This window comes from Hippoglossus stenolepis, chromosome 11 (assembly GCF_022539355.2).
Source record: "Hippoglossus stenolepis isolate QCI-W04-F060 chromosome 11, HSTE1.2, whole genome shotgun sequence".
Lineage (NCBI taxonomy): Eukaryota > Metazoa > Chordata > Actinopteri > Pleuronectiformes > Pleuronectidae > Hippoglossus > Hippoglossus stenolepis.
In genome coordinates, this window is record NC_061493.1 from 20,638,927 (window position 1) to 20,654,749 (window position 15,823).

At 43.7% G+C, this 15,823-nt stretch overlaps 1 protein-coding gene across 1 annotated transcript in view; it reads right to left on the bottom strand.

The window, feature by feature from the left end:
* Positions 1-12,505, bottom strand: part of st6galnac5a (ST6 (alpha-N-acetyl-neuraminyl-2,3-beta-galactosyl-1,3)-N-acetylgalactosaminide alpha-2,6-sialyltransferase 5a) — a 38,470-nt gene extending 25,965 nt beyond the window's left edge. The window contains exons 1-2 of the mRNA XM_035171120.2: positions 12,298-12,505; positions 10,971-11,183 (exon numbers count right to left, since the gene is read on the bottom strand). Of these exons, the coding sequence (XP_035027011.1) occupies positions 10,971-11,183; positions 12,298-12,312 (228 nt within the window). The 5' untranslated portion in view covers positions 12,313-12,505. The remainder of the gene's footprint in view (positions 1-10,970; positions 11,184-12,297) is intronic.
* Between the last annotated feature and the right edge of the window lie 3,318 nt (positions 12,506-15,823).

Consider the following 15,823-nt stretch of genomic DNA (forward strand, 5'->3'; position numbering starts at 1 on the left):
TATCTCGATGTTCCTCTCTCCTAATATTTATACACAGATATTCTTTTTCCTTTTTTCGGTTAAAATTGGCTCCACACTTGGATGGAAACTTGACTAATGAGCTGTTGTTGTTGTTGTTGTTGATTCAAACAGGGATTTCCCGAAACTTCAAAGAGGTAAATTATCCGATACTTCGCAAAAAAAGTAAAAATTAAAAGTCCAGAAAATGCAGATTTGTGCAGCAGGACTTTGTTTGTCGTCACTCGGCCGTTAATCATCTCAACCCCTCATATTTATCATGTGGCGCCTGAACCTTGGGACCTGACTGAGTTCAGAAACTAGCGACAATTCAACTAACTACAGTATTAAACTTCTGCTTTGATACGTCAGCATTAACAATCTAAAAAAGGCCATTTACACTAATATATCAGTTACATGGATTAATTTCTGCAGAGCAAACACTTCAAAGACACTGAGGACATTTACTTTTAAGGGAACATCTTTACACCATGGATCCTTTTATTTAAAGTAAAGGATCTGAGTTTCTTTCCGCGCTGACTGTGCAAACGCCAATGACTAATTATTAACAATAATGTTTAGAAGCCCGTCTGCATGACAAAGCTTTCTGAGTCCAACCCAAGGAGACGCAGGTGCAACTCAGGGAGAGGAGGAGACGCTGGTTTGTGCTTTTTCTTTTACGCTGCAGTACCACAGACACAGACTTTCAATAGAAGGGCGCTAATGAATGAATCACAGTGCTAATGTTTAGTGCCAAGGTAATGCCTATTCATTTACTTAATGGATACGCACCTGAGATGCGATAATAGCCAAACTGGTGATTAGGAACATGCATGTGAGCTTCACACAGATTGAGCTTCACTGAGAGAGAAATGGTTCCTGCCAGCAGCTCTGGATATGAATCACATCAGTAAATGGCTGTTTGGGGGGTGTTGTTGTTGTTGTTGTTGTTGTTGTTGTTGTTGTTTGGTTATTTTTTTCCAGCTTTTCTCCAAGGTGATAAGCCTCCCCCACAAACACAGGGCTCATTAGTCTAATCCTGAGTGGATTCTGTCTAGCAGGAATTCAAAGAGACACAAACAATGCCCACATGCATGCTAACAGCTTTCTGTCGGGGAGGTGCTCCCACACTGTTTTATCACTTAATGAGCCCCGACCAGCCCCGACCACGTTATCTCCCCGATGAAGAGGAGGTGAGAGTCTCACGGCTGCAGCGGCGGAGGAAGAATTCAGAGCCTTTCACCGAGCAGAAGCATCAGTGCAGCGACGGACAAATACTTCAGTACAATAAAACACCCTGCAGTTTCATACAAAAGTATTATATATTACATTATTCCATTGCTTTCCCTGATAAATACTTTTCCATTCCAGCTTGTAGAGATTAAACTAAATGTTGCAAAATTAGTTCAATGGTTCCCATCATGGAATTGAACCCTATGAGTTACCAGTATTATTTTCTTAAATGTCAACGATTCATGAGATGTCGTATTAAACCCTTATCACAAATAAATGCAATTGAGGCGTAATATTTTACAGTTTATTCTTAAACTTAATTATAAATAACTGTAAATCTGATCAATCTTCTCTGCACCGTTTATCCTAAAGCAACATGACATCAACACAGAAACTGATGTCTGTTTTTTTCAGTTTTTGTCAAATTTAGGATTACACTACTAACTGTTTATTATCCTCCTCCTCCTCCTCCTCCTCCTCCTCCTCCTCCTCCTCCTCCTCCTAATCATCATCATCAAAAGGCGGTTTGTTGCATTATTAATGAGGTGATGATGGAAGACAGAATTAACATTGTGATTACACGCGGAGGAAATCTTCAGCTCATAAAAAGACACTGTAATCCTCTGCATCTGTTCATCTTATCAGCTGTAGTCAATGGTCTTCAGGCCGTTCTTCTTCTTCTGTGTCAAAATGACTACATTATTTTTTTTAATCCAAAACTTTCTTCTCAGCTCAGAGTTTGGAAACTTACTTTTGTGGAGTTTCAAACGTGACCACGAGTAAATTTGGTTATTTAGGGACGTCTCAGTGGCTTATTAAAGGAAGAGTCAGCAATTTGAATCCAATACACTTTGTCAAATTCAGTTAATGTCTATTGGTCGGCTAGCTTTCCGCTCAGTGTGTTCACACCCCTTACACCCCTGACTCTCTAGAAGGGAAACAAACAAAGTGGCTCCACACATTACTCTTACAGCCAATCAGCAACAGAGGGCATTCGTGTTCATGCATAGGACGAAGGAAAGAAGAGGAGAAGAGGCGACGTGGGGGAAAGTGGACGGTGATGGTTACTCTGGCACATGCTGACGGATAGTGCAGATTCAAGGATTTACCATCGGGAAGGAAGAGGCGGTCTTTCCTTAAATCGCTGCCAGACCGTGTGGAGCCTTGAGTGGGATTGATTGGGCGAAGATATCGACAGTGAGGTTAAGGCGAGCGCGTGGAAGGAATGTCTGCCGGTGACGGTATGACGGCAAACTCCACAAAGCAATGTACCTGTGGTTTAGCTCAGGGGCACCTGCAGAACTTCCACCGGTAAGGACGCACAATAAAAAGCATTGACGTCACAGGTCTATACAACACAAAGAAAAACAAGGGGATAGTTTTAACTCCACGCTGTCGAGCCGTTGCCCTGGCAACACCCGTCCATGAATGTGGGGGTGGGGGGGTGGAACTTCTGAAGGAGCAGCGACGGGAGGTGTTGTTTGTTTTGCTGGTGAGTTGAAATAACAGTGTTTCCACAGAATCACTTGCTCCCTCAAAGTAAGACGACTTCATCCGTCTGTTGATCTTGACAGAAATAACTGCAGTTTGACTCGAGTTTGTTTTACTCGCCTCAAAAGAATCTTCAAACAAGTCGAGCTGCTTTCGAAACAAATAGTTAATCCCCGCTGACATGATCGGGAAGATAAACGAGTGCCGCTCAGAATGTTTAATAAGGACTTAATTTCTGCTGCTTTTGTGTTGCTGGGAAACAATGCATTTCGTTTTTATTTTATTGTTTAAAAAAAATTAAAGTGGCCTTTTTTATTTTCAAGTAAACGGCCAGCCGTCTCGTAACGAGCATGAATCAATTATCTCAAAACACAATTCATTGATTCTACAAAGAAGCTGTAATTTACTGGATCAGATCTTTTCTCAACAAAGGTTCATTTTGCTTTGCAGTAGCACAACAGAACAATACTTAACTTTACGTGATAGAACATTTTGATCAGTCCTGAAATAAGTGATTCAAATGTATCCTGGGTGTTTTTTAGTTTCTTCCCTGTGTCAGTGTGGAAAGTTTACATTAATCTCACAAACTTTTCATAGCACATCAGGAAAGAAGTGGGGGAGGCAGTGACGGGCTTCTTCCTTAAAGAAGCCGGATGAGAGGAAGCCTGAGTCCGACCATCTCTGGGACTTCACAATCCAACATTCACTCATGTCCCACCCTGACCTGTCAGCTGGGTGGAGATGAGAGGATCCTGTGTTTGAACTCCTCTCTTTGACTCGACTACACATCTATTTCTGTCACTTTTTGTGATGGAAGTGATCCAAACTTCTTGGATCCGCATCAAAATTGAATGGTTTTTTTCTTGGCCTATGTCCCATCCTAACCAAGTTTTGAGGAAACTCGATAGGTAGTTTTTGTTTAAACCTAACAGCTTACCACCCTATCTCCCTACCTACGTACCTACCTCCCTAACTACCTACCTAACTACCTCCCTATCTACTTACCACCCTATCTCTCTACCTACCTACCTACCTACCTACCTACCTCCCTACCTCCCTACCTCCCTACCTACCTACCTACCTCCCTACCTACCTACCTACCTACCTACCTAACTACCTCCCTATCTACTTACCACCCTATCTCTACCTACCCACCTACCTACCTACCTACCTCCCTACCTATCTACCTCCCTATCTACTAACCACCCTATCTCCCTACCTACCTACCTCCCTACCTACCTACCTACCTACCTCCCTACCTCCCTACCTATCTACCTCCCTATCTACTAACCACCCTATCTCCCTACCCACCTACCTCCCCACCTACCTACCTCCTATCTCCCTACCTACCTACCTCCCTACCTACCTACCTACCTACCTACCTACCTACCTACCTACCTACCTACCTACCTACCTACCTACCTAACTACTTCCTATCTACTAACCACCCTATCTCCCTACCTCCCTACCTATCTACCTCCCTATCTACTAACCACCCTATCTCCATACCTACCTCCCTACCTACCTACCTACCTACCTACCTACCTACCTACCTACCTACCTACCTACCTACCTACCTACCTAACTACCTCCCTATCTACTAACCACCCTATCTCCCTACCTACCTACCTACTAACCTACCTCAACGTGTTGTCTTACACATTGAACCAAAATCTACCTTTGGTGTTGAGTTAGCTTCAAGAGATCTTGAGTCCATGCTCATCGAAGTGATGAGTGATTTGCTCATGTCCTGCACCCCCGCATTTGTTTCACCACTTATTTATTCAGGTTTTTCCTTTTATCAGTCGTTTGTTGTCGGTGTGAACAACTTGGCTCGGTTTCAACACGGTTTCTGATGCCTCATCTGAAATAATTCTCAGACAGACCCTGCTGTTGATATAACCTGAATTAATGTGTTGTCTCCAGCGGAGAGGAAGAAAAAGAAAGTGGCAGCAACTCTGTATGCGCGCAGGAAAAAAAATGCTTACTCCTGTGGAAGGTGCAATCAGTAGGCTTGTCAGTGAGAGTGCGAGACCAAAGAACCGTCGACGGATTTCCATGACACTGTCTCCTCACTGGGTGGGAGGTGATGGGATGTACATCAAAGTCCGCTCTGTAATTGGGAGTGTTTTCGACTGAGGACAGACAACGTGGTACAGGCAGCGATTTAATGTCACGTCAGCAAAACACTACAAGGCTACAGTTTTCCAAAGTTTCTTTCTCCGTGACACTGCGGTGCTCAGGTTTCTCCGGCAACTTTAGCTTTGTCATGTCTTATTTTACATCAAAACTTTGCCAACTTTTACACAACCGCTCCATTGCCCCTTTTCTGGCCAAAAGGAATATTGTTTTCGTACCTCAGGCCTACATAATTAATAACCTTGGCATCCAATATGTTTCTAATCTATGTGTATGGGTGTGTGGGTGTAGGAGGGTGTTCACGGCATACAGAAAGAGATTACGCCAAAATACAAATAACAGTATGATCATTCCTCTCTCCCAGCATGGCGGACATGCTCATTAATCACGCCTAAAGAGCTGAGTAATGTAGCCTTGTGCATCTGTGCAGCCAGAGGACGGAAAAGCAAAGAAATTGGGTTTTATTGCAATGCTTCCTGCTAGCTGTCTCTTTGTGTTCGCTCTAGGTGATGTGGAAGGCGACCATCATCCATCTCCCTATGTTGTGCCAAAAGGTATCATCCATTTCTCGTGGTTTAACCTTTTCAGATCCTTCACAGGTCTCTCAGGGGCCAAATAAGGAGAGCGCCCCACAGGCTCAGACTTACCAAGCACCAAAGGTTAAAACACGGAGAAGCGTGAAATCACCATTCAGCACTGTTCGCGTGCCTCAAGAAATTTCCCTCCACTTCCTTTATGTTCTAAATGTATGACTCCAGCGGTGATTCCCAAACCACAGAATGCCAAAAGGCACCGAGTGTGAGATTACTCCGTCGAGGGAATGCTTATCGAGAGGCAGCGTCCCCCTCCTCTACCTTCTTCATCCATAATTGCTTTCTAGGCGTGCATTGGACAGAGCCGGGAGCTGTTATGTTTGGCGGGAGCAGAATGCACAGGAGATAAGTTGAAATCCAAGACTATGCCCCAATTGGGACCACTGTGGCATAACGAAGCCAATATTCTCTCCTCTTCAGTCAAAGAAAAGTCATTTTTAGCATTCTAACAAGGTCTCTGACTGAAAATAGTGGTTATCTGTCGTAATGTTTTGAGCAGTTCTCATAATTTAAAAAGTCCTAATGGTACAAAACACGAGGACGGACCTCACACACACATGCACGGATTTATACACATAGACACACAGCCCTGCAGACTTCACAAACAATGTTAGTTCGCATAAAATGACTACAGAGTCCTTGGCCATCACCGACTAATTGGGGAGTTTTCTGTCTCGCTCTCCAGCTGGCTGACTGCATCGCGAAATCCTAATGAACGGTGAAAAATGGCTTTGTTGCTCGGAGAAAAAACCGTGGAAGATGTGGCTGTCTGAGATGAAATATTAAACATCTCACTTCTCCAGCTGTCACTGAAGCTGTGGCTGGGAGAAGGATGCCTTGTCATGTCTCCGTGGCACAGATGGCTTCCTTCTCCTTGGCTCATGCCTTCAAGCAAAGTGTACCTAGTCAGGGAATATCTCCAGCCCAGATATGTCTCAAACTGAGCCTGTCCAGAGTCTGTGCAGAAGACGCTGCTTTGTACATTTCCTCTGACGTCTCGTCTGCAGCTGCACAACAGCTTCTGGCAGTTTCTTTGGCCATGATAGCAACGTTTGTTCCAGCATGATCTCCTGACTTTTTCTTTTTGTGTCACGATAATGCTTCCGGCCGGCTGGATCATAATCACTTTGGCGATTCTCTGACTTTTCATCTTGTGCCTGTATCAGGACTCAAAAAGTAGAATAAAGCTGTTTGTGGCTCCAGAGGGAGGAGTGTCAGGTCTGTACAGTTTGATCTACAAAGACTGCAAGTTTTAAAATGAAAAAAGGTCTAATGATGGAGAAAGAAGCGAGCTTGCCAGACCTCTGTAGCTCCCTCTTCATCTCTGATTGAAGACACCCAAGGCTACACTACAGAGACTACTAGTATAACACACCCCAATCTCACGCTGTATCCCAGCTTAGGGCCCACATCCTTCGGAGGCTGCATCTAAAGACCATTTGCGTCACAGTGAATTGCATCATGGGTAAAGCAGGCGTCATAATTAAACAAATCTTTTTTTTATCCTTGTGTAGTTTGAGTTTCTATTGTTTTAATTTTTCGTTGTATTTAATTGATGCTTCTCCTTAGTTTTTAGATTCAAGTGTTTCTATTTCATTGCTGCTTACAGCACTTAGTTTGGTTCCCACTCATGTTTTGAAATGACAATAAATCTTCTTCAATCTTGAATCTCGAATCTTGAGCTGCGATGCTAAATTGCTTCAAGCCCAGTCTGACAGAGCTGCCAGTGTGACTGAAGACTCTTGTCTCTTAAGAAGTCAAATGTTGGACTTTTAATCATATGAAAAAGCAACTGGTATCTTGTCAAATCTGGCAAAGTCTGCCCAGTTCATTCCTCTCCACCGTGACACCAGGGTGCCCCTCGTGTTTGATAAGGCTCCTGGCTCCTCGTCTCCTCCATTACCTTGCCTCCACCTGGCTTGCAGGATATCAGTTAGGGATCTGTAGGATTCTGGTGTCAGAGAGGCAATCAGAAGGAGACGGCTCCGCTGCCTCATCCGCAGAGAGACAGGGGAGTGTGGTTTCCTCTCCTCCTCACCAAGAAAATACAAAGCAGGATAGTTCTAGAAGAAAGGAATTCCTTTGGGATTTCATTCATCTTTCACTCTCGTGTCTGTTTCTGGCTTCTCCTTCCTCCCTCTCTTGTCTCGTTCTCTCCGGCTGAACCTTCCCTGGGTCCTATATTCTCTTTTATCATTCTCTCCATCCTCACCCTTTCCGAGTTTTGTCCTCTTCCATTCATTCTCTTTGCCCCTTACTTTACAAGAGTTTCTTTCCCTTTTCATCTCTGTCCTATGTTTTTTCTTTGCTTCCTTATCTGGTCCCCCTCCTCCGCAGTCTTCACAGCACTAGTCCAGGCCAACCAGTGGTGCTGCATAGATAGAAATAAATTAGCCTTTATTCCAACCTAAATCAAGCACTCTGCTCTGAAACTGCTTGGTTTAACTTGATTTAATGTGTTTTCAGATACGTAAATACAGTTTGTAAACCACAGAAAACATTTTAAAATGTTGCTTTATCACCAAACAGGGATGATTCAATAAAATATTGTGAAACATTTTTTTAAATGATGTGTAAAATGTTTTAGTATCTTGGCCAAAACTTTACAATGTTTCTGGGGTGAGTTCAATACTGGTGGAAGATAAAGTGAGATGGTCAAAGGCCGCTTGGCTCTGCACCCTGCGAGCCAGGCGGCTGATATCTTACACGGATCAATACGGCAGAGAGGTCAGCAAGTAACGATGAAGGAGACAAATGCTCGTGTCAGAGTATTTTTTCCAAACACCGATCACTCAGCGCTGCAGGAGAACAAATGGCAACAACTTTCCACACTTCTCCACACATATGCACACAAAGCTCATCCATGCTGTCGGGACCGCGGGGAGGACACAATGGCCCAGAAAACTGAATGCAATGCATTTGAAGGTTGCTCTGCATTATGCACTAGCACATGCTGTAGTGGCAAAGAGCATTCAAATCATAAAGTATGGATTGCAGCTTGCAGAGGCAGAATGTGAAGGGTGACATAATAGCAGGTCTGAAGAAGCATAAATGATGTTCAGTGGAGCCGCGGCCTTAATTGATGTCCCCTGTCACCGAAATGTCAATAAGTTTATTGCCAAGAGAAAAAAATAAATTGGCGGTTTAGTTACGATGCTCGACTGCTCCCGTCAGTGGGAGAAAATCAATTCTCATCCATAGCTGGGTTTACTGATGCATTACAGACAAATCCTCATGAAATCAAAACGTACACGGTCACTGAATATTGGCATTTCAGGCAGTGAGTGGGGGGATGCTGCTGCTGCGTGGCCCATCAGCTGTCTTAAAATATGACTGACTCATTTCATATTTATTTGTGCTCCACTCATCTTCTGAGAGAGCTGCGTGACTCTGCTGTGCAATATCCACAGACCACAACCTGAACGTCTGGCACATTGACCACAGCTCTGGAGAAGTCTCGACTGGATTATGATATTCTGTACAACATCGACCACATCCAACACAAATCCACACCATTAGAAATGTTCGTTCTTACAAGGAAAACACTTTTTAATCATTATTTTGGGCACGATTTCCTAGTAATTCAACAAACATCTTTGCTAAATCATTGCTAAATTACTGAGGTCTGGGGAAAGCAGCCACACTTCACACAGTTCCACAATTGAGTCCATTAATGCAACTCGAGTGACAAATGGCCTGTGAGAATCTCCGGCTTAAACCAATTATCTAAAACCCAATTATCTGGAAGTAAAAACAAAGTTGCGTGCGTGTGAAATGTCCACTGCACGCCCAGAAGCGTGTTTGTTCTAAAATGTGTGGTTGTGCTTCTGAAATGTAAAACGACAAAACAACATAAATGCGTTTTTCCCCCAAGAGCCTGAAGGCCGGAGCTGATGCTGATGCACATAATGCACAAGAGGGCAAATTCACACATGGTTGTCAGCACATACTGTTGGCACAGTCATTCCTTTTTTTGGAGGCATGCAAATGGTCCATGTTGATGCTTCCAGCCGTGCACAAGTGGAAAGTTTGATTTGTGCCTCATCTCAACCATTTGATAAACCCAGACTCTAAACCTAACCTGAACCCAAGAGTTAACCCTCAGTAGTTTTCATGTCGTCTCTTTCTCGTCTAATTCAAAGAATCTTGCTCACATTCTCATGAAATTGCCACAACTACATGCACCAGCTCAGCCCAGTATATTAAGATCACCAGCATGTTCTGCAACATGGGGAAGCCTGTGTCTTGAGGGGAAAACTTTAGCGAACAAATTAACAGTGTTTCTCCCAGCTGAACTTTTCACAGTCGTCAGCAACCAGCGTAATATGTTTCCACACTTGTTCTCTGCACCCGTGAGATTTCTCTTAATGAATAATAGTTTCACCTTCTGTTGCCAACTTGCATTGCTTTGCCGTTAAGATTAAGTGACTCTCCAGAGTCCCCGGTGTTTCATTTAGCAAAAGTTCATTTACCAAGCAGGCTACTTTTTCTGACGCTCGAGAGCAATGTGTTGATTTCCAAACTGTTCTCACTGATTCACGTTCACGCTGCACATTTGTCTCATCCACACAGGAACAGCAGGGAGGAGGCTGACAAATTACTCATATGCAAACAACCAATCACGTAATCTGAGGATTTACAGCGTGTTTTCCAGCCGCCGGCAGATATTTTCCAAGAAAGTGAGATGGAAGTTTTGATTGCGCTGCCATTCACAGATTCTTGCCATGCGTGCATTACTGAAAACGCTTACTGGGCACAAACTCGTGGTTTGTGGGCTCAGGGGCCCCTGGGCTGGAGTTTGTGTTTATAGTGACTGAAACGTTCTTGTTCCAAAGTTAACCATTTATTTAGGAGGAGTGAAGGACCTGTCCATGTTGTCTCATAATCTCCAAACTTTCCACAACTCTAAATTTTAATTGTTGGGAGAAGTGTCAGATCTGTTATTTGGGTCAGTTGTGCCCACTGCTTCACCAACTGTCCTCAACCTGCAGAGAAGCAAGCTGCTGTTGTTTGTTGCCCAAAAAGAAAAACCTTTACAGGGTGATTAGGTCTGCTTAACTTGCAGCGCCTTCGCTCCCCAGTACTCACATTGATTGTTTTCTCCTGCCTTGGTAAATAGATGGAAGTCAATACACCCCTACAGTGACGTCAGGGTTCACCTAGCTGCAGGTCTCCTGGGCTTATCAATTAGAGAGTAAGAATGCAGCCAAGGATTTCATTTGTAGCCTAAGTTGTTATTCGTAACGACAGGTGGGCACCGAGACCCGTGCTGGAGAAAATTGTGATAAATGACGGGGAGGCTCTTTCTCTCTCTCTCTCCTCTCTTTCTTTCCTCCCTGTCTAAAGAGCTGTGCAGGTAGAGGACTGTGGTTGACAAGAGGAAATGTGTTTATGTGCCTCAGGTGTTAAGTTAGGATGCAGCACGAAAATAGTCCTTAATGAAAAAACTGGCTTCACTTTCCAAGGCTCTCCTGCCTGCTTTGAGATGCATGTTCACCCGCAACCACATCTGTTTACCTTATGGTCGATGATACCACTGTATCCCTGGAGGACCGGGGGGTGAGGCTTGACGGCCACCCCGGCGGGGGCTTCGGTGGGCCGCCGCAGCTGCTCATGCTGTCGGGTGCGAGTGTCGTTAGTGTCCCTGGTAGCGATGTTGAAGCCTCCGTTGTACACGAGGAACAAGCTGGCGCACAGGAGAAGCACGAGAAGCACGGTTACCCCATGGCGCTGACACAAAAGACACAAGCAGATGCTGACAAATTAGTCCGGTTGCACTGAAGCTGAACCTTGAGGCTCAATAACAGATGAGAGGCAGCCTGCTTGTGAATAAAGAAAAAACAACATCCTGTAAATCATGGTACATTTATCTAACAACTCCAGAAATCTCTCTCTGTCTGTATACGGAACACATATTTCGATGAAACTTGGCATGCGTATTAATAAGTGCCCGGGGAGGTGCAGTGTCGAATTGGGTTCACGAGAACGACAAAGGGTTCTCCAGTTTGTTGTTCTGATGAGTCGAGCTTCACCGAACTTTGAGTGAACAGGTGAGCAGCTCTTTGTGCAGCAGCGGTGGCGAGGCTCCGGGGTCCTGTGGTCGCTCTTTACTTTCCACGGCTCGTTTACCGCAGGTCACTTTTCCAGTGACAGAAAGTAAAGCTGCAACCAGCATCACCACAGGCGAAGTAAACTGCCTTTTCCAAACAGCCAGGATTAAACCGACCACTGCACTGACCGAAACTCGCATCCACTTAACTGTGGATAGGTGTATTCATGACATTGACAACATGTCAGGGTGGTAACATCACCCTCTGCCTCATTACTCTGCATGCATATGTCTCAATGTTGGACGTGTGCTCAGGAGAACATCTGCAGGGTGAGCTGCACAGCGAAGTGCCACACCTCGGGAGGACGCACAGAGCTCAAGTAAAAAAAGTTCGGATCGATATCCTGACCTTGGAAGTCCAGATGGGAATCAGTGCGAGCCTCCACGTTATAGATCCATTTTAAATTACAGACGGGGAAAGATAAGCAGCTCCTGGCACTTGTTATTTTTTAAATATCATTACACAACTGGTGCTCAAATATAAAGTATTATTAAAGCAATACAATTCTCGCCTCTGCATTTACGCGCAGGGTAAAACCAACACGCAGCGCGCCGCGGTCCGGGAGTGTTTAATGGAAGAGGAGCCGGAGCCTCCGTGGCGCACAGGGCGCACAGCTGGACGTCCATTGTTCACATCCTAATCTTTTGATCCGTCACTTCTTAGAACAATGCAACATTTCAAAGCGAGAAAACAAACAGTTAGTCCGCGGGGCTGCGACGCAGAAAGCTGTTTACCATGGGTGTCTTCATGGTGTCTCTATGGCTGCGGCTCGGCGCGTCTCCGCATCCTCCAGCTTCCCGGATCCACTAAGCGCTGCGTGCCCGCTCGTTCCAGCCCGGCCGCCGCCGCCTCAGTGTCTCCGGACCCGGAGCTCGGGCGCGACTCATACTGAGGAGAGCGAGCGACAGATGTTCACATCTCGTATCTCTGCTGGGTCTTAACGCCCCCCGCGCTCCACGGGCCCGAGCAGCTCAGGAGCCAGTTCATTCAAGAGCCTGGAGACCTGCATGTGATGGGGGATCTGGGTTTGGATCTGGATATCTGCTTGATAAGATATAAGAAAGCATGGGACGTGATATATATCCTGTTTATTAACAATCAATCAATCAATCATCAATCTAATTTGAGCCCATATTCATAAATTACAATTTGTCTCATAGGGCTTAATGGGATAGTTCACCCAAAAATGAAAATCCTCTCATTATCTACTGACCTCTATGTCGATGGAGGAGTGGGGGTGAAGTGTCTGAGTCCATTAAAAACTTCTGGAGTTTCAGGGGTAAACAGCCTTGCAGCCAAATCTAATACAATTGAAGTAAATGGTGACCGATTCTTCAGCCCCAAAATTCAAATTCGACTGGAAACGAGGTCATTCACACCGTGTTTTCAGCCTAAATGTCCTCTGTGCAACTCTAGAGGAGGATAACGACGACATTCAGGATGAAAACCTGGTGTAAATGGAGCCTTTTCAAGTCAAATTTGAGATTCTGGATCCAGGAGTTCAGCTCCGGTGACCACGGGCTGCTGCTCATTTGGTAAAATGTTTAATTTCCTCATAATATGATGACTTCCTTTTCAATTGGACTTTATTCACGAAACCCTCAATATGGCCCGAATACTCCACCGTCCTTAAACCGTGCAACAGTTTAGCTGATAATACACATAAAGAAACTAGTAGTGGTTCATATTCGCTTCACCTTGACCAATTACAGCATGGAAATTCTGCTAAAACATTACTGTGGTTTTATAAATCAAAGTATTTGCTAGTATAACCCTCAGGGGCTCAGCATGTATTCAGTACTTTTAATTTATTTTGCAGATAAATATTATGTTTTTGTGTTTGTATTTTTTACATAATGAGCATTTTCATTGCATTTCTTCTACCTGCAGTGGTTTACCATTGTAAAATATCTGAAAGTTTCCATCACCGCTGCTGTTTTTAATGCACCAGAGCAGCGATTTAACACCGGCTTAATAGCTCTTAATCCTCTTCCTCTTTATTGTGACTGGTTTTCCAGTTCCTCCTCTCGTACATTTAGTCCTCTCGTTTTTTAATCTCACATTGTCTTACATACTGAAGAGTGTTATATAAATATGGTTGGCTTGCTTGCAGTACTGAAACCACCCAGCATTAAAAACCACTGAGGTAAACTGATATGGTTTTATTTCTTTAATCAATCATTTTAATGTAAAGTTTCATTAATACTAATTGATTTTTAAAAAAGCTATAAATGTCTCTTTTTGGGTTGAGTTGACTTTATAAGCTGCAGCCTATTCAAAATGAAATATAATAGGGATTTATCCAAACAAACAACATGCAGCTCTCGTGTGTGTGTGTGTGTGTGTGTGTGTGTGTGTGTGTGTGTGTGTGTGTGTGTGTCTGTCTGTCTGTCTGTCCTGTATGATGCAGGACATAAGATTCACGGTATCACAACAATGATTCTATATCGTAAAACAGCAAAGTCACATTGTTGCTTTTAAATGTGCGGCTCTGATCTTGAACGTCCTGAAAGTGATGTGTCATGTTTCAGTTCACCACAGATTTTAATAACTTTATGTTCAGAGCCCTTTTCAAAGCACAGGGAGAAAAATACCAACCACCGAAAACCAACAGGAACAAGACTGAACAGAGACTCTCTGAAGGCCATGAAAGGGACAAAACAAAATCCAATACATCTTTCATTTGGTCAGTTCACTGTATCATTGCTGGATTTACAACATCTAACATATCATTTGAACTATTTTACTGTTGCATTAATTTTTAATGATTTCTCAAAAGGTTACAAGGAAGAATTATGTGATTTGGCACAAACTGGTATTTCAGTCTAAAGCTGACAAGTTTCCAACATAACAGCCCCATTGAAAGCAAAGGACAAATGAATTACTCCTCAAATACATCAAGTAGACATTTCATATCGTACAACCCACAAGGTATTTATCGTTGATATTGACTATTGACAATCGCGCATCTGCGTACAAAAGCAGCAAGAATGTCACAGTATGATATTCCAAGGTGAAACTAAAACTTCAGTTCTCTTCATGACGTTGGCTGAAGTCTTGAGAAACACTTGTGAATTTCTTGTGACTAATCTTGTGCAAACAAGTTCATATCTGGTGCTCAAAGGATAAAAACATATCACCTGGCTCCATAGTGTACCGACTGAAAGACTAAATCAATGGATCCATATTAATTATTCTATTATTTGTAGGCTTAGAATTTCCCCATAATTAGTGTCAGATTTTACAGATTTTTCCAGGCCACTTATAGGAAATTATCAGACAATGATCAACAATTTATGAATCAATAAAATAAACAGTTAACTAGGAAACATATTTCTACAGCAGCTGTGGGTGTCGCGGTGCTGTCTCCGAAAACAGAGGAAAAATACCTTTAATGTTGAGCAACGTAGACTCTTTATAGTAACTCATTCACTCACGGTTTGAAACCTGTTTGAAACCTGTTTGAACCTTGTGGTGGACGAGCTACGACACCTTTCGTTCCACTTCCGTCAGACAGGAGGAGGAATCGGAGGCTGCGGTGACAAAGATTCACCAACGCTGCTCGGATGAAGAGTGAACACACAGCCTGCTCCGATGAGTCTGGATTTCCGCTGAGGCTGCAGATGGTCGGGTCACAATCTGGCATCAACTGCACGAAACCATGAACCCAACCTGCCTTGTGTCAACAGCCCAGACTGCTGCTGCTGCTGCTGCTGCTGCTGCTGCTGCTGCTGGGGGTGTAATGAGGTGAGGAATGTTTTCTTGGCACACTTTGGGTCCTGTAATAGCCTAACTGAGTATTGTTCCTCTCCAACATGGCCACAGTTAACCATCTTCTAATATAAACCTCCAGCGTGATAATACACTACATCACAAAGAGGAAATCGAAAACTGGTTTCACGAAGAACACATTAAATCTTTAATCTTCTTATAACATATAAGTTTACAGTTTCAGTAAATTGCTGGACACTGCAGTTGTTTCAGCATAAACAGGAGTTAATGGTGTTTTATTTGTTGGGGACTATTTTCAGACTGGTTGGGTGTTGAATATTAATCAGCCCAGTATCACTACAAATGGTGTTGATCCTCTCCGTTGGCGAGCAGCCCCCACATTCAAAGCCAAAGTAAGAATCACTGTCCACTGTGTATTTTGGAGGTGAGGTTGTTGGATGACTTTCACGTCGGAGACTGGAATTAGCTCCCAATCAGCGGCCTGTGGTTAATTTCCTTTAAATATTTCCACAACTTTAATCAAATGTT